Here is an 18,628-nt window from a genome sequence, read left to right as displayed (position 1 = left end):
AAAGTAGGCAGGTTAAAGGGTAAGGCTTTGTACCAAATTATTTTCAAACACGAGTTTTCATGGAGTGTGATATCACTAATCTGGAGAGATTCTTTTCTGAAATCTCAACTAGTTGTTTCAATTGTTGATATTCTAGGTGTTACGCCAAGTGTCATTTGGGAGGAATGTGTCCTTACAGAAAAGATCTGACTGTCCAAGCAATATCTTCTTTCCTTCCTCCTCCAGGAAAATTCTTTAGTCTCTTCATTTGTTTGAAATTTGCCCTCCTCCTGAATTGGTAACTGGCTAGCTCATGAAGCAGTAGTTCATAATCATTGGTGGTAATTGAAAGTGCTGTCTAGATGCTGCTTTCTCTTAAACTGAGTACTGGCTTTGCAACCTGCAGCTCTGGTAAGTTTCCTCTTTTTAAGGTGTCCTTCTGCTAGATATGGGAGTACAAGAGTTTATGGCTGGCTAAAGAACAATAACAGGAAGCCCTTCGCTTGTTCTTCACCTTAATGGGTATAGATGCTCCAAATTAACTTGTGTTGCTAACCAGACTAGTTGACTGGGTATTAGGGATGTGAACGTATACACATGGGCCTGGGCTCATGTGTATAACCATGAGGGTTAACCCAATTCCCCTGCCTCACCCCACTGCTTGTGGAGCTCACTCTGCCTCCCACAGAGATAGCAGCATAGGGGAGGTGGAGGGAGCTGGCTTAAAAAGACCTGGCTCCTGCTTTCTTCCCTCCTCCTCCCCCACCCCCCCCCCCGGCCCAATACGGGGGTGGAGGGGGAGCGAGTAGTCGACTTGACTACCTGATAAGACTAGGCTTATTGGATAGTCGACTACTTGACTATCCACTTACATCCCTAGCCTCAACCCCTCTCTTACTGCTTCTATAAAACTTCAGGCAAATGCCTGCTAAGATAGAGTTTCAAAAGTGGCTTCTAATTTTTTCACCATTTTTGGGTGCCCAGGATGAGTTGCTTTGAGCCCTCCCCCCTTTTTTTGTAAGAGTATGGCGCCTCCACAGCTTTGGCAGACTTGAAGTGTTGTGCATTCTGCATCTGTGGAGAGACTTAGAGGCTGTTTTAGATGGGCACTTGAAATCAGACCTCCCACAGAGCTGGTTGGATTCTGCTCCTTGACCTGGTGTTACTGTCTGCTGCCAGGGGATACACTATTACTCGAGTTTGGCCCAGCCATTCCTCTCAGTGACAGGCTGGTGGTGGTGGGAGCTAAATTTGAGTGAATGGCCCTATGACCTCTGAGGTAACAACACTCTGAGAGGGGGAGCCACCCCCCTCCAACCCCACAGGACAGAACCGCTACTATGATACGCACAGTGTATTCTTAGTAGTTATTACTAAATATTCTTAGGTTATATTAAGACACTGTAAGACACTTTTTATTTTTAAGCAAAGCTATTCATTGGCTTGCTGTAGGCCATCAAGGTTTACAATATCTGTTAGAATTTCCCAGCGGCCTTCCCCCCCCCCCCTTTTTTTTTTTTCCTTTCTAATCACCAGCTGCCTTCCCCTGACCTGAGACAGCTTATTCTCTCCTTCTCTCCCTCAGAACACTGGGTAGGAAAGGGAACTGCCATTTTGTTGTGAATCTTGTTTCTGTAAAAAGGGCTTGTGTATTTCAGTGGTTCTTCTTGGCAAAACAGGATTCAGTAGTGCTTGATGGTGATGTAACTATTAGTGTCTTTGTTCCACAATGGACATATGACATGCATCTTGACTTGCAGACTTCAGTAGTATCTTTAATTTGAATTGCCTTGATCTTCAATCCTGATATCCATTCATATAGCCCTAATTAACACAGTAACTGGTTACTGTGTAAGCATCATCCAAACTGGGTGATGCTTACTAGGTACTGGTTAACCAGTACCCAAGAGCAGCTCTGTGGTGGGTTGGAAGCCTCCTGCTGCCCCAGAGGGGGAAGCTAGGGGAGGGGAGAGAGGCAACAGTGGTAGTCCACTTAATCAGGTGACTGGTTAAACCTTAGGTTTAACTGGGATTTTACATCCCTAGTTTTAATCGCTTTCCTTCCCATGGAATTGCTGTCTCTTAGTGGGAGAGATGCTGAGCTGTGGTGTCCAACATGCTAGCCACTAGCCACATGTCTATTTGCCCAGTGGGTCTTTGGCAGATTGAGTGTGTCTAGTTCGCTATAGCAGTAGCCGCTAGAGTGGCTACTGCTTCAGGACTGGTTGGACACCACAGCCCTGGAGTAAAGTAGGGATGTTAAAATGAGGTTATTTTTCTAGTCAATAGAGGAAGGCAGCTGGCTCTGCCTAGGCTTGCATCAGGACCAAACCCCGCTGCAATTTAAAAGGCAGTAGGAGTTAGGCAACCTGTCCCCTGGCTCCTCATGCATTTTTTTTTTTTAATTGCAGAGCTTCAGTGGCATCAGCCCCTGTCCATTGGAGTGGGGGGGGGGGGAGATCCCAGTGAGGATTTGGGATGCTATGTGGAGTAGATTTCCTCTGGCCCAGCACAGGGGGCTGGGGAGACAAGCGGTACCATGGAGATGGTGCTGGGGGGGGGGGGGAAGGGGGGAGGACTGGTTTTTAAGATGGCTCCCCCAGCATCGGGTCCTGCTCCTCTCCCCCGCCATCCTCCTTGCTGCCTCTCTATCAGACAGTAGGAATGCTAGTAGTCGGCTAATCGGCTACTCTTACATCCCTAGAGTGAACATTTGCCTCATTTTTCAAGGAAGGAAGAGAGTAACCACTGCAATTGTTCTAGAGCTGCAGCTCTGGAATCCTCTGATGGCTGTGTGTCTGGTGGTCAGCTGTGCAAGAGACAAACTTCCTGTGGTCAGCATTTAACTGAACATGAGGCAATAAAATTGGCTCAGACACCTGGCTGTATTAAATATAAGGTGCCCATTATTAAATATAAAGTGTCTGCTGCTGCTGAAGGGTGCTGTTACTGATCTGTTTTGATTAAAATGCTGCTGCCGTGCAGAGAAAACTGACAAACAGGCAGCTGACTCCTGCTCTGAACTCATCTGTGACTCTAATGCAGCTGCAGTATCATGGTCCATTAAAAACCATAGGGATCTAGGGTGTGCTCCCTCATTCTGAAGAATGGCCTAGAATGGACTCACTTGCTCAACACACAGTCGAAAGGCTCTCCGCTTCCCGGAAATGTGTGTGCTGCTCAGATTTTTCTCCCCTCCTCCTCTTCACGCCGCCCCCCCCCCCCCCCCCCCAGCTACTTCCTTTAGCTACTAAGCATGGGTTTGGTGGGGAATAAGGTGCATAGTGCAGTGACATGGCTCCAAGGGTCTTCTAGTACAAGATGCAGCCCTGTACTATTGGTTTTTATCCCCTTTGCTCATGACTTATTGCTGAATTTGTCCCAATCATAACTCCTCAAGCAAGAGGTCTTCGAGTCATTGTGGATAGTTCTCTGAAAACATCCACTCAATGTGCAGCAGCAGTCAAAAAAGCAAACCAAATATTAGGAATTATTTAAAAAAAAGGATAGAGAATAAGACGGAGAACATTTTTTTGCCTCTATGAAACAGTGGTATGCCCACGTCTTGATTGTGTACAGATATGTTTGCCTCATCTCAAAAAAGATATATTGGCAGTGGAAAAGGTTCAGAAAAGGCAACAAAAAGGATTAGGGGTTTGGAATGAGTCCCATATGAAAAGAGATTAAAACGACTGGGACTTTTCAGCTTTCAAAAGAGGCAACTGAAGGGGAGATATGACTGGTGTGGAAAAAGTGAGTAAGGAAAAGTTATTTCTTGTTCCCATAACATAAGAACTAGGGGTCACCAAATGAAACTAATAGGTAGCAGGTTTAAAACCAACAAAAGGAAGTATTTCTTCACACAGTGCACAGTCAACCTGTGGAACTCCTTGCCAGAGGAGGTAGTGAAGACAAGGACTCTTAACAGGGTTAAAAAATTAAATAAAGTCATGGAGGCTAGGTCCATCAATGGCTATTAGCCAGGATGGGTAGGAATGGTGTCCCTAGCCTCTGATAGAGGCTAGGAATGGGTGCAGGAGAGGGATTACTTGACAGTTCCCTGTTGTGTTCCCTCCTTCTGGGTCCTCTGGCATTGGCCTCTATCGGCAGATAGCATACTGGGCTAGATAGACCTCTGATCTGACCCAGTATGGCTGTTCTTATGACTAATGCTCGTCCTGTAGTTACAGCTCCTCCTGTAGTTACAGCTATAGTTGGAGAGAGAAATTTCAGCAGGGAGGCATCTGGAGGGTTTTCTTTAATTACCAATTTCATTTATGTGATGAAAGTGCTTCTGTGGAAAAGTGTTCATGGGAATTTAATCTCTTTCCTGTATTAGTACTGAAAATGTCATTAGACTTCTGCCTTTCTGAAGTGATCAAGATGTAGGCCAGTTGCTCACTCTGTGCAAAACCTTTTGACTGAGGCTTTTACAGGACAAGTTCTTCATAATTTTATGGAAGCCCTGATTGCTGGGAAAATCCATGGGACTGACAGACCTGTGCAGCTGCTTTGCTTCCAGTGTGTAATCTGTTTCCGGTTTTCTGCCTGTATGAGAACAAGTTACATTGCAGTTGCATTGTCTTGCTGATCCCTTTTGAAATGGTAGGGGAAGGGGAAGGAGAAGGGGCCTACCTTCCTGCAGCAGAAGATGGATTTATCTGCACTAAAAGGCAGCCTGGCACACTTGGTTGCCTGATGGTTTCAACAAAAATACCGGACGCACTTGACATTACATCACAATCTACATTACATCTTATTTAGAAAATACCAGACATTTATTTTCTCAATTCTTTTCCTGAACAGAGAGCTCAAATACTGGACTGTCCGGTTCAAAACCAGACACCTGGCAACCCTACACACTTGCCAGAACAGATTCTCATGCAAAAGCCCATTATCCCTTCCCAAAGCCCATTCCTGAGATGCCTACTGTTCAGGATGCTCAATCTCCTTTTTACTAAACAAATAGATGCTGAAGGAGGAGGGTGTGCTTAGTGTCTGTCTGTCGGTCTGTCTGACCCCTCTGCTCAACACAAGAGCAATATTGACTGGTTCTGAAACCTTTTTTGGTGTATTTCTTTCCTATACCTCTATCATAACTCCATGCAGTGGCTGTAAACCGGAGATTGGCAGAAAGTTGGCGCAGAGTAATTAAGTGGTTAGCATGAATATTAGCTAGAAACCTAAAAACATCCCAATGAAACAAGCAAATCTGGTTATCCTGAGGGCCAGCATAGCATCAAGAATCTTTGTGAAGGCCCAAAATCTGAAATGGGACTAGGAAGTTCAAAAAACACAATTACCCTAATTTAGGTAATCTGTTTCTTAAATTAGTCCAGTTCCACTCCCCCATCTGTCCTATTGGGGAATGAACCGAGGAGATAGATTTTGGGTGAGGGAAGAATGGAAAGACGCTTTGAGTGTTCTCAGTAGTGTGATTGTCTTGACTACAGCAAGGAGATGTCACTGACTTGGGGGAGAGGTGTTTTTCCCATCTCCATTTCTGTTCCTTGGCTGCATGCTCTGGCTCCTTGGGTTAATGGATTCCAAAAGAACCAATCATGATTTTGATAAACTGGAAAACGGGCCTGCCTGACTGGAGCTGAGGTGAGACCTCAGTAAGAGTTAGACTCCTAATTAAATGTTCAATCTTGCTTAGAAAAAAATTAAATTGATTCCCCTCCCCCCCCCCCAAAAAAACCTCTTGCCCCAGTAGGGTACAGGGCTCTGCAATCTTAATACTATAATCCTCACAGCATCAAGGTTTCTAATGGGAGGACTGGCCAGAATAGATGCCCATGCAGTTTCAGAATGGGGGAAGGGATCTAATGAAATGGATCTTGCACAAAGTAATTAATGCACAGATGTCTATGGCATGGGCTCTCTACAATCGTAAGACTACATCTACACTAAACTGCCACCTATGTCACTCAAGGGTATGAATAAACCACTCACCTGTGTGACGAGGCAAACTGAAAAGTGCTTGCAGTGCTGTATGCACATCAGTAGGAGAAACTCTCCCACCATAGCTTCTGCTGCTCAGAGATGTTTGGGAGTTTTTTATGCTGACGGGAGCAGTGTTCCCTGTAATCTGTGCATATGTTTGGCTGCTCAGGCAAGATTCAAACGCTGATCAGCAGAGGGCCTACAGCTTGGCTTTTTTTTTTTTTTTTTTTTAATTTTTACTGGTAATGCACATTCACACATGCCTTGCTGCACATGCATATTTATTCCGCCCATGGAAAAGATTAGAAGGAACATTGGTCAGGAGAGCTCTCTAATGTCATGCATACAGCATCTTCATCAGATGCTGCAGCACACCATCAGATTGGTGCACCTTCTTACAGGAGGAGAAGGTGCACATCACAAAGCCTAGAGGCACTGAACAGGGCCCACAGTTGTGTGTAGCATATCAAGTCTGATTTTCAGGTTCACTGCATCAATTCTGCATGATTTTTTTTATCCCCCCCCCCCCCCCCCAAGGGAATAGGGATAGTGTTAGTACTCCTGAGCTGAAGGTGCTATTCTCCTCCTGTGAGCAATCCTGGCGAGAGGGGAGGAGTGGCGGTAGAAGCAGCAGCAACTTGCCCAGAATAACTCCTGCTCTTTTTTTCGCAGTGCTGGCATTGCTGTTGGCTTCTATGGAAATGGGGAGACCAGTGATGGCGTCCACCGGCTGACCTACTCGCTGCGACATGCAAACCGCACAGTGGCTGGGGTCCAGGACCGGGTAAGTATAAAAGCGAGGAACTGAGGTGCGTGTGGCAGATGGAAACATCTGCATCTGTGTGTCTGTCCGTCTTTGGTTAATTTCTGAATTGAGAAGTGTGTGCCATTGTTTCTGTTAATGGGAAGATAATTTCTTCAGTCTCTCTTGCTTCTAAAAATATTAAAGCAAATAAAACATGTTACATCAAGTGTGTTCTCTCTCGATTGTGGGTGGTTTAAAAATGGCTTCACATTGGCGCTCCTCCATCTTCAGAAGAGGCGGCTGCCCAGTAACTGAACAGTAGCTCAGTAGTAAATTGTACTGTTAATAAATATGGTGCTTTTCAGTATTATCCTCCCCAAGTGTTTCCTCTAAGGGAGGGGTCTCAAACTCGCAGCCTGTGGGACAGCAGAGGCGATTGCACAGTCTGGCCTGGGACTCCGAGTGGGCTGGGGGAGGCTGTCTGTGACCAGCCCCAATGCCTCATTCCATCCCGCCAGGGTCTCGCTCTCCCCCATGGCACCCCGTCCCCAAGGATGTTGGGAGGCTGGTGTGGTGCAGAGGCAGAAGTTATGTCCCTCCTGCAACCGTCTGTGGCAGCAGGAGCCGCAGGGAAGCAGAGCGCAGTAGAGCGAGTTCACTCACCAGTGCACTCTGCTTCCCCTGCCGGGAGTTCTGGGCCAGATCGCACAAACACTCTGGCTGGGGATGGCCTGTGGGCCAGGAGTTTGAGACCCCTGCTATAGGGGGCTTTCATTTTGTTGCTTCTCTGCAGCCATAGTCTGTATACATTCACAGTGGTCTTTCAGTGCATGCTGGCTTGTAGTCACAAGTAGACAGCAACTAGTCACAATTGTCAAGGAGACTACTTCTTTACAATTCATCCCAAAAGTAAAGCAATGGAGCCTGATTAAAAGCAGGGAAATAAGCTTATTCTCTTGCTTGCCCAGCCCTGCTGAATCTTTTCTAAGGCTACTTTGGGCGACTGATCTCCATCTTCAGTGTCAAATGAATCTGAGGTTGACTCCTTGAAGATACAGTCCCCAAGCATAGAAATTGTCCCTCACTTTTTGGCAGTGATACTCCTTATCTTTACCCTCCCTGCTCTCCTTTCTAGACTGGCAGACTTTTTTGTAAATGCAAGGTATGTAGGTTTTTTCCTTTTGTCATTCTTCTGTCTCATCCGTAGGTGTTGGATACTTCCGTGGCCCTGAACCAAACAGTGGAGCCAGACCTGCAGATCCTTGAAGAGACGTTTACAAAACACACTGATTACCTTCACGTCATCCAGAAACTCCAGGGCCTCTTGGATGATTTGGTCAGGCAAACAACAGAGATCCCTTTCTGGAAGAATGAGGAACTGTCTTTGGAAGAACTGGCTGTTCAGATCGATCTATATGACTGGTACAGGTGTGCAACATGTTGGCCTGTACAGTTGATGGATGTTAGGCAAGGAGAGATGCTACAGCTTGTGTCTTTTCAGGTCAAATAGACGTCTGATGGTTTTCCAGCTAGCTGGTCTGTAAACTTGTTAGACCAATCTGTGGGCATTCTAGGCATACCTTCATTGGGGTTATTTCCCTGTGCAAAAGTGTGCTGAGCTTTGTTAAAAACATAATAGAGCAGAGATGTGACTTGACTTTTATTGGCAAGCAAAGTCCATTAAGGTGTGCTGCTCACACTCTGGTGCTGGCATGGTGCTATCTTTTGCACTTGGCTGCCCTGCTACCTGGGTGTCCTAAAGATGAAGACCTGCTACGCACTATAGCACATCCAAGATAGAGGCCTTGCTTTACCCACCAGCCCTTGGAGATGTACAGAATTGACCATCACTACTGGGGAGGGAAATGAATAGGTACAGTCTGTGCTTAGCAGTTACACCAGGAGTCCCCTCTGTCCAGAATTGCTCTTGTTCATTCTTGTTCTATATCTGTTTGAATTTCTTGGACTGTTGTATTTATTCCTCTGCCAGCTGCATAGACCAGTCACCTTTAAGTTTGAAGCCTGCTATTGAACATAATGCTTTGGTCACTCTTGCAAACACTTTCTCATGCCTGTTAACAGAGCTAGCCAGCTGAGGACACTATAGACTGGCTATGTGATCTGAGAAGCACAGTTCATTTAATGTGTTTTTATTTGCTAGGAGTGGGAGAACACCAAATTTCTCTCGTGTGCTCACCTATTCTCTAGACACCAATTTTTGTCATCTTACCATCTGTGTTTGCATATGTTGCAGGTGGCTGGGATACCTGGGCCTACTTCTGTTTCATGTCCTGATCTGTTTGCTCGTGCTCTTTGGACTAATTAGAAATTCCAAGGCCATTCTCCTGGGGTAAGTTCTTACACTGAGACAGTGCTTGGAAAAACATGGGCAGAGGCTTAACACTAGCTAGTTGAGTCTTTCAGACTGTGCCATCAGATCCTTTCATGGGCCACTGAGTAATATTTGAGAGCAATGAATGGTAGATTGTGTGCTTACCACTCAGAGCTATGCTTTGTGGTGCCTCTACATGAAGAGGGGTAGAACATCATCTGGGATACGTTCATTGGAAGCCTTTTTTTTTTTTTTTTTTTTTGTCTTGTCAGAAGACCACTTAATCTGTTTGACAATCTGTTTTAATGTCGGAGACAAGGAGTTTATTCCTGAGAGTGCCTTGCTTTCAATAGTTAGCCCTGATAACTACTTTCTGGCTCACCTACCCAAGGTAGGAAAGCTGCAGTGCAGAATACTGTCACCCCACTTGAAATTAAAATGGCTTTTTAAAAGGAAGACTCACTCCACTGATGCTCCAGAATATTGGTGGGCAAGGGATTTAAGCCTGGTGATTAATACTGTGCATGTAGTCTCCAACCATATACTACCAGCACGTGTGTGCGTGTTTCTTTGTTGTTACCTTTCCTCTGTCCGTGGCACTTTAGCAGACATGAAACTATTCAAACTTGTGAAAGCCCCTGAAACTGGCGCAAAGCAGGAGTTGTGCGGTGTCAGGATAGAACTATTTTTGTGCGTCAACTTTATTCACCTGTCCACTACTGATATTTCTGCCATGTTAGGCATGATGTGTGTATAAAAAACCAATATTCCTCGGTCGTCATCTTGACACAGTTTTCATCGTGCATATTTGGCTAAGACCACACTGTATTTATAAGCATGAAAATGTGATGGCCTCTTGGCCGTCTTCATCACAATGCCCTAGCATGGTAGCAATTGCAATGTCTATTCAGCCTTTAGTTTCCTGCAAGATTATTACATAGCTGATAGGTTACAAGAGACAAAATGACAAATGTATGCACAGATGGTAAACCTGCAATTCAAATTGAAAACTCACTCTTTATAACCAGAGTTTGAAATGAAAGCATTTCTCCAAAGGAAGTTCACAGAATAAAGAACCTATATTTTACAGTCAAGCAAGATGGTGAAATGCCAGTTGTAGGTCTTGTAGCCAAACAGTTCCTGATCTCCTTTTCAATGAAGACCCCAAATGCTCAATAGTGAATAGATTGCCATGTTCGGCCAAAGTGTACAGAGGCTCCCTAACAATGTCACAATGCTAATGTACAAACCTGATGATTTTCACAGCCACTATGCCCAGAAGTGGAACAAAACTCAAACTGAGTAGTAGAGTGCTATCCAGAAATTTTATATTGCTGAGCCTTTGTTTCTTCTATGAAATATGCCACATAAAATTCCTAACATAATGCAATGCATAAAGCAAAACTTCTCCAAATAGGGGTTTTATGCAATTCCCTTGGGTTTTTTGGGAGGAGGCGGGGGGGAGGAGATTTGGCACTGATTTGATAAATAACAAAATGCAATAATCTATTTTGTGTCTCCTAGTTATTGTGAATTGATGAGGTTCTGCTGTCGTCAGAGCTCTGTACAGTTACAAAATTGGTTTTCGCATCTGCAAAAATCATCCATAAATATTTGCAAATTTGCATGGTTCTAGATCCAAAATTTGTATCTGCAAAAATGAGCTGCAGATATCTGGATTTGCAGGGCTATAGCTGTTAGTACAATAAACTAATATAGCCCTTCTCTGGTTTATTACCCGGTGCATTAGGATCATCAGGATTTTAAATTTACCTTAAATGGCAATTGTATGTCAAAATGTAAATCACAAATATGAGCAGCCCCCCTTACTTTTTTTTTAAATGAAACGGCCATTATATTCTGACTTGTGTACACAGACTGTGTTGATACCAGAGGCCTTTGAAATAACTGGTAGACTACTTTGATTACTTAAGCCACCTTTTGTCTTTACCCACTCTCTTCCCCAGATTAAAATGGTACTGTTAATGTAATTAGCTGCTCCTCTTCCAGCCTGCTAGGAGATCTCAACTACTTCATTTTGGCCAAAAAACTGATCACATTAGCTGCGAGTCTGAGTTTCTCTTAAACTGGAGAGAATTGATGGGTTGGCTTTTGGATATGTCAAAGTGTCTCTTGCAAGAGGATTCTACAGTGTGCCTTAGAGTTCAATGTACATAGCTTAACAAAGAGAATATTAAAGGGTTTATTACAGCCTGTGCATACCTGTATGGGGACAAATATTTGATCATGGACTCCTCAGTCTAGCAGAGAGCGGTATGTAGGAGACTCTTGCCATTTATAGGGGAATGGTGAAATCTGCGAATTGTAGGGGTGAGGGGTGTTGCCCACACAAAACAACCCCATTTGCTGTATAAAGTGATGTAATAGATTAATATCTACATGTAGTAATATAATAAACACTCAAGCTTCTCCAATAACTCAACTTTCTGGCTTAGTCATCACTCTCTTCCCCCCCCCCCCATTTAGCTTCTTGCCTGCTGTCTGCATCACTCACTTTTCCTTTTAATGCCATAGTTAAGGGTGTGTTAATACTGGAATATTACTCTAATTCAGTGAATAGAACTGTTTTACTAGCGCAACTGAAAAAGCGTCATCATGCTGCATCATGTGCTTGGGCTGGGGTAGTGCCGTGCACTGTGAATATTGAGCTGGTGTGGTGCAGCACACTGACAAATCCGTGAATAATGCGGGGTTCCTATAAGACATTATTTCCAAACTGAATTGGTCTAGATTCAACTTCTAGCCATTATAAAGTGTAAACTTTCACTTAAGTTTTTAGCTATTGGAACAATTTACCCAGGATCCTGCTGGAGTCTTTATCTGAGACACATTTAAAATCAAGGTTGGATGTTTTACTAAATGAAACCGTTTAGAGCAATTATTTTGGGGAAGTTCTAGGGCCTATGTTTATACAGGAGATTACACGTGATTAGAAGATCTCTTCTGGCCTAGGAATCTGAATCTAGAGTATAACAGATGTGTAACTCTGTCTCCTGACTGGGTTGTGGCCTGGTAGCTGTGCATTGGGTGGGTTTTTCTTTAGCTTTCTGGTGTCAAGTACCAGGAAAGCAAGTCAGTTTCTAGTCTGTGGTGGAGCTCATTAGCTGCATGGCTTTGTTTGGGGACGGAACTTCAAGACTAGATATAAGGAATGTATTTTAGAATTCCCTTTGAGGGGACTTGCCTATGGATGGCAGCATGCAACATACTGAAAACTTGTCCAGTAGTGTCTGCTGACAGCACAACTTATTTCAGAAATTTTATTGGGATTCTCAGTATTTAAAGGCCTGTTGTCTCCTATGTCTTTTTCCACTGCTCTTTAGAAACCTATGGTGCTGCAAAAGAGTCTAAGTAGGTTAGATGAAGGGCAGTGCACAGGTAGATGGAAGAAATATTTGAAAATCTAATAGCTTCTGTGGAGGCGGGGATGTAACCTTAAAACATGGAGTAACTTTCCTGGTAAACCTATTTTGTCCCTTCTCTTCTTCCACTAGCAGATGTCATGACCAGTAATGAAGGGTAAAAAAAAGGGGCTTTTTGTGGGATCCAGTCATGCCCTTTAGTGTGTAATTCTGGAAATGCCTGGAGGAATGCCTCCCTCGCATGTATCCCCTCTACTTTTGGCAATTCAGACACTTTAAAATTTTGTTAATCTGAACCTCATGAAAACAAGGATGTAAAAGTAGCAATCTTCTCCTCACAGATGGCAGGAATACAGACTTCCCCTAGCTAGTATGCTTCTAAGAGCCATGTCTAGTCTCCGTTCACATTCAGTCCTTGAATGAGGCCTTGCAGAGGCTGTCTGCTAAGAACTAGAGGTGAGACCTGTGGGCCGGGGTTCCAATCAAATGGTACAGGTTTGCACAGTTCTGTATTCCAAGTAGGGTTTGTGTACAAGACACTGACTGTCTTTCACATTGCTAATTACACAAATGAAAACTAATTATTGCTTTTGAATGTCAAAGAAATCCTTGTTAAATCATTTGGGTGTTTTGAATTGGAGCCAATGCATCAGCCACCTGTCTGTCTCCTGTTCCTTTTGCAGGGTGTGTCTTCTAGGAGTGCTTGCCCTAATTGTCAGTTGGGGATCCTTGGGTCTGGAGCTGGCTGTTGCAGTGGTAAGTGGCTCTGATCCATCCTTCACACACCCTACGCCCATGGTGACCATCCAGTTGATCGTGATTGGCATGTGAGTCAATTGCGAGGTAGTGTTCCCAGCCCCCTCCTTGCTTCCCCCACCCTACCCCCAATGAGCTAGCTCTGGCTTCCTGCAGCCTGGGGGGAGGAGTCCCACAGCTCCACACCAAATCCGGAGCTGGATCTGGCACAGAGCCTCAAGACTTCCCTGCCCCGCTTCTCCACACCGCAGGAAGGAAGGCAGTATGGGGAATGAAAGAAATACAAGAGTGTGTGCACACAGTCCTCCCCTGCCCACAACAACACGCATGCTTTCTTGTCTTCCCTTCCTTCCCCATGCTTGGGGAAGGCAGGGGAGAGTAGTTAAGATAGCAGCACAGGATCCAGAGCGGCTGGATTTCTTAAAGGAGCCGCATGTGCACTTCTTCCAGTGCTGCTTGCAGATCCTGCCCCAGAGATCCTCATCCCTGGAGGATGCCCCCACCCCGGGTACGGGCCAAGCTGCCTCTGCACCTTTTCTTCTGGCCAGTCCCCCACCAGCACCCTGCTCCTGCCCCCTGGTCAGACCCCCACCAGCACCCTTCTCCCTGGTCAGACCCCCACCAGGTCCCTGCTGCTCCTCCCTAGACAAACTCACCAGCATCCTGCTCCTGCCCCCTCTCTCCTAGCCAGATACCTACCCCCAGCTTGCTCCATATCCCACTCATTGGCAGCCTTGTCCCGTACACGGGATCCCTCACTTTTGGCCCCACCTGAGTGAAGGTGGCCCACAAAATCCACTAACCCTGGAACCCCAGAAAAGTTCATCTAGCTTGAGGCCCACAACCTCAGTCCTACCTACCCTCCCCATGGGGCTGGAGTGCCAGGGGAGTGAGGTGTCGCCATTGGGGCCACATGAGTGAGGCTTGGGGGGTTTAGGAGGGGTTGATTTTTATACATCTCACTTGTGTGGTCCCCAACTGATTTTTCTGTGGGTCAGTGGCCCCTGACCCAAAACAGGTTCCCTGCCCCATCTCCCATAAATAAAGACCATGCTGAAACATTTTGTGTTGGGACATAATATTTTATTTAAAAATGAAACCTGGCCAACAAACCCAATTGGGGCCAAGCCTGCATCTGGCTGCAGCATCATAATATTCCTGCACCCCTGCACAGACCTCAACCCTGAGCCCATGATACACCTGAACCCCCTGCCCTGAGCTCCTCACATCACCGCACTCCTGCACCATCCATACACCACAAACCTGTGCCCTGAGCCCCTCCCATATCCCAATCCAAATTCTTGCACCCTCACAGCCACAAGCCTGCGGCTTGCTCATCAGCCCAACCCTCCACGTGACCCCAACGCTCTCCAGCCTGGAGCCCCCCCCGAGCCACCATCCCCTTCTCCACCTCCTCCTGCAACCACATTCCCTCCCTGAGCTTGCACCTTTCACTCCTTCCCACACTCAAACCTCTTGTTCCCATCCCAGAGCCTGCACCTCCTGTCTCAACCCAATGAACGTGCGTAAAGGCTGGGGACAGTAAATGATGGAAAGGAGGAGAATGGGGAGTGCTGGGCCTCAAGGAAGGAGTAGAGTAGATCTTGGTTTGCCCTGACATTTAAAAAGTGATCTTGGGTGTAAAAAGGTTGGAGACCACTGCCCTACGCTGTAGATTTATTGGGCACATGAATAAATGTCTCCCAGTGTCTGGTTTTCAGTAGCCATCCTGGTAAACTGTATGTGAAACAGGTTCAGGAAACTACCTCCATAATGCAGGTTGCTAGCTAGTATCCCAGCTCCACTCTGCACCAAGGCTTGGGTGATGGATGTATAGAAACACTTTTCAGAGGGAGGGTAGTAAATTGGATGACTGCTGGGGCTTGGCTTCTGGAATATCTCCAAACTTGAGAGCCACAGATTCTCTGAGACAGATATGACTGAACCTTTGTGCTGTGTTGCTGACTTTTTTTTTTCCCCCTTTACTTGCTAGGGCTCCAGTGACTTCTGTGTGAATCCTGATGTCTACATCTCTAAAGTGGTAGAGGATCATGCAGTACTCAGTACTGGTAAGTACTAGGATTGTAAATGGTTCCAATACTACGCTGTGTAACAGAAGCTGGCATGAGCGTGTATCACTGCCGGCCTAGTGTCAGGGACTAGTATTAGAAATGGAGATAAAATGCTGGGAAAAGCAGATTCAATTAAAGATGTGAAATGCCAAGACTCTCAATGACTTTTTCCCCAAAGAATTTTCTCTCTCAAGAGTCCTATTCAGTGATCTCTCCTTTTTCATTGTCTTAATTCTTTCTTTGCTGTGAATGGGAAGTCATAGCTGCAGAAAATCTGAATTTGGAGTTTAGACTTCTCTTTGCAGTTTCTTAACTAGCTAGTATCCAATACTTTTTTTTAAAGGAGATTGCAATTTTTTTTGGTCTGTTTGGCTGCTGAATTGAAAACAGAGAGTAGTATAAATTTCCTTCATCCTCTGGAATGCCATGTTTAACTTTGACCCCTTAAGCACAGGTTTTGTTCACTTTCCAGTGCTCATTATTATACCAGAATTGTCCCAGTTAGTGTGCTTATCTTGTATTATAAGCAATTACATATGTATGTGAGGATTTTACCAGACATACCACGTTGCAAGCTGAAGTATGAAAATAATATTCCTTCCAATATTTTGTTCATTTGGATAGTTATGTTCTCTAGCTAAAGTGATGTTTACATAGTGTTGGACTCCTTGCAAGACTTTGTGTGGGTTCTATAGAACATAGTCCAACTGGCAGCCTGGTTTTACAAAATAACGTTTTTATTCAGCTTTCCTTGTCTTTTAGTTCTCATCTGCTTTTTAAATAAGGGTTCAGTCAGGTAAACAGGGTCATCTTTTTGACCTCTGCTTTCCCACCGAATAAATTCTGCAGATCTTCCTGAAAACACATGAGTAGTCTCTGAAATGAAGATTTTTCCTGACTTGAGGTCATTGTATAAATTCCATAGAGCCAGGGGAAGCAAGAGCTCATGCCCCCCCCCCCTTTGTTTTTTTTAATTACACCAAGCAGCAGAACCCCATGATGCCCTCATTCCAAAGGAGTACTTTATGCCAGCAGTTCTGATAGCTTTTGGATTTCACTCCCCATATAGATTGAGGAGCATCATAAAATGAGTGTGGTGCCTTCAATTTGAGGCTGGAACCTAAAAGTCTAGATTTGTAAAATTGTTGCTTAGAACTGCAGTTCAGTTTGAGGTAGAGGAACTGATTGCTGTTTGGGCCTCTGGGGAGCAGCAGCTGGCTATTCAGCTGGTATTTGATTCTGATAGGAACCTAAAGAAGAGGGTTCTTTTGAGTTAATTGAGAATTGTTGGAGTATCATAGGGTCAGGCTAACAATTTTACACTTCTGCCTTATGCTCTGAGTCCAGCTCTGTTTTATGGTCACACACAATTTTAAGGAACAGGGTACTGGCTGTAAAAGGAGATATTAACAGCTATGTTGTTTGGGTTTTTGTGTTATGAAACTTTTAAAAGAAGTTCGATAAAAGTATGAAGACCTCAGTCCTAGCCTTCTGCATGTGGCTTGCAGCTTTGTATCTCTCTTAGCAGAGTTCTGTGAAACTGATAGGAAGTTAGAAATGTTACTCTGCTGTTGGCTGGAGGTTCAGAGATTGCAAACAGGAAATGTTTGTGGAAGGAGGTAAAACACTGTGTGAAATAGTCTGCTAGTGTTCCAGCCCCCCAGTTTCCATCTTGGAATGCCTTATTGATCGAAAACTCCTGGGAAAGGAAGGAAGGAAGGGATTCCAGATCCTTTGTTTACAGAGGTCTTAACTATGGGAGGAACCCTGTAATTGTAGTGAACTCTTTTGCTACTCGTTGCATTACTTCATTTCTTTGCAGTGATCCATGCCTGTGAAAAATGAGAATTACCACTGTTGAAGGCTGACTTCAAACACTAGCCAGCTGCTCTTCATCTTCACTAAAGGTGACAAATGGGTAGACAGAGGAAACTTCTATTCCTGACTGTTCACGGAGTCAACTGGTATAATTACAGCGTGGGTACAGTGCTATGAACTAGTGACATAGCACATTGATAACAGTGAAAATAATTCTAAATAAACAAGGAAACTCTCCCACAGGGTAGGCACCTAGTAGTATGTTCCTCCTTCGCCTGGCCGGAGCCTGTTAATTTTCCTCCTGCTGTTTTGAAGCTGTTTCCCTTCCTTGATAGGAGCAGCAGGCCCAACAAAATGGATACCTTCTGCTGCCACTAACAACTAGAAGTTTAGCTTAGCAATTCTGAAGACTCTGTAAGACTAATTGAAAGGTCAAAATGGAACATTGAAGGCAATAGGAACTACTGGCTTTGCCATCAGGTGGTAGTTAGCAGTGTGGCCTGTTCTATACACACTCATGGGAGGCGATTTAATTTGGTCATTAGCTTTTTCTTGCTTAAGCAGTGACGTCAACTGTATACAGAATGCTAGAACACCAACTAGGAAAAGATTCTCTAGTCTTCCTAGAGACTGTTCTGCATTATTCCTAACCATGCTAGGTACATGGTTTTCCAACAGAAAGGTTAAGTTCATAATCTCCCTTATTTTGTTCACATGTCTTGAATATTTGCACCCTATTTGTCTGAGGAGGAAGGAAGCTCTGGATCCCTGTGAGCTTTTTTGTTTTGTTTTGTTTTCCTTCTCCCTCACAGTTACCAGCATTTGCCCTTGAATCGCCATCTCTTTGGCTGATGTCTGGACGCGGTTCTTTTCTTGGAACTTAGTGTCTCATCTAAATTTAAGCAGAGTTTTTTGGTAATGCCACGCAACCTCCCCCCTCCTCCTCTCTTTTTCCCCTTCAGTCAGAGGGCTAAGAAGGTTGTCCCCCTGCCCCGCTGACCTAACAGTTAAGTCCAAGATTTCCCATGTAGTTGCATAGCCCAGGTTCATTTATTTGATGCAACAACTACAGGAGCATTCTAGAAGAGTCATTTTCTTGGAGAAGCTGGGCAGCAGGACTAAAACTGCTTCTGTGTGTGTTCATCAGTATTTTCATCAGGTTTCAAATCTAAGCAGAACTAACAGCACTGGAAATAATCTGATTAAACGCATCACTGTTGTCCCCACTCTTGAGCTGTAAAGATGACTGTTTATTTACTGCTGCAAAATAGATCAGGATTCTTAATGCAAAGGTCTTGGAGGAGAGAAACATAACCACTTTGAGAGGCTTTTGTGTGTGTGTCTGGCTCATTTGGTATTCATTAATTGAGAGAACACCAATGGACTTGAATACTGACTGGATCATCCCTTTTTGTGATCAAAAAGTGATACTGTAGACAACACGTTTATTTTCAAAGCAAATGGCCATCTTTTAGCCTTGTTCGCTTTCTCAGTTGTGTTCTTACCCAATCATTTATTCAATCACATTAAATAAAAAGGCATAATCTGTTTAGCCAAAAAAGCAAATCTATCTCCAGATTACCTCTTACTGGCACGC

At 44.6% G+C, this 18,628-nt stretch overlaps 1 protein-coding gene across 2 annotated transcripts in view; it reads left to right on the top strand.

The window, feature by feature from the left end:
• Positions 1–18,628, top strand: part of TTYH3 (tweety family member 3) — a 113,860-nt gene that overhangs the window by 64,023 nt on the left and 31,209 nt on the right. For both annotated transcript variants that reach the window (XM_075899611.2, XM_075899612.2), the window contains exons 3-7: positions 6,598–6,709; positions 7,878–8,098; positions 8,925–9,020; positions 13,069–13,141; positions 15,135–15,210. In XM_075899611.2, the coding sequence (XP_075755726.1) occupies positions 6,598–6,709; positions 7,878–8,098; positions 8,925–9,020; positions 13,069–13,141; positions 15,135–15,210 (578 nt within the window). The remainder of the gene's footprint in view (positions 1–6,597; positions 6,710–7,877; positions 8,099–8,924; positions 9,021–13,068; positions 13,142–15,134; positions 15,211–18,628) is intronic.

Source organism: Pelodiscus sinensis, chromosome 15, assembly GCF_052426305.1.
Source record: "Pelodiscus sinensis isolate ZL-2025 chromosome 15, ASM5242630v1, whole genome shotgun sequence".
NCBI lineage: Eukaryota > Metazoa > Chordata > Testudines > Trionychidae > Pelodiscus > Pelodiscus sinensis.
This window is presented reverse-complemented; position numbering and strand designations above follow the sequence as displayed.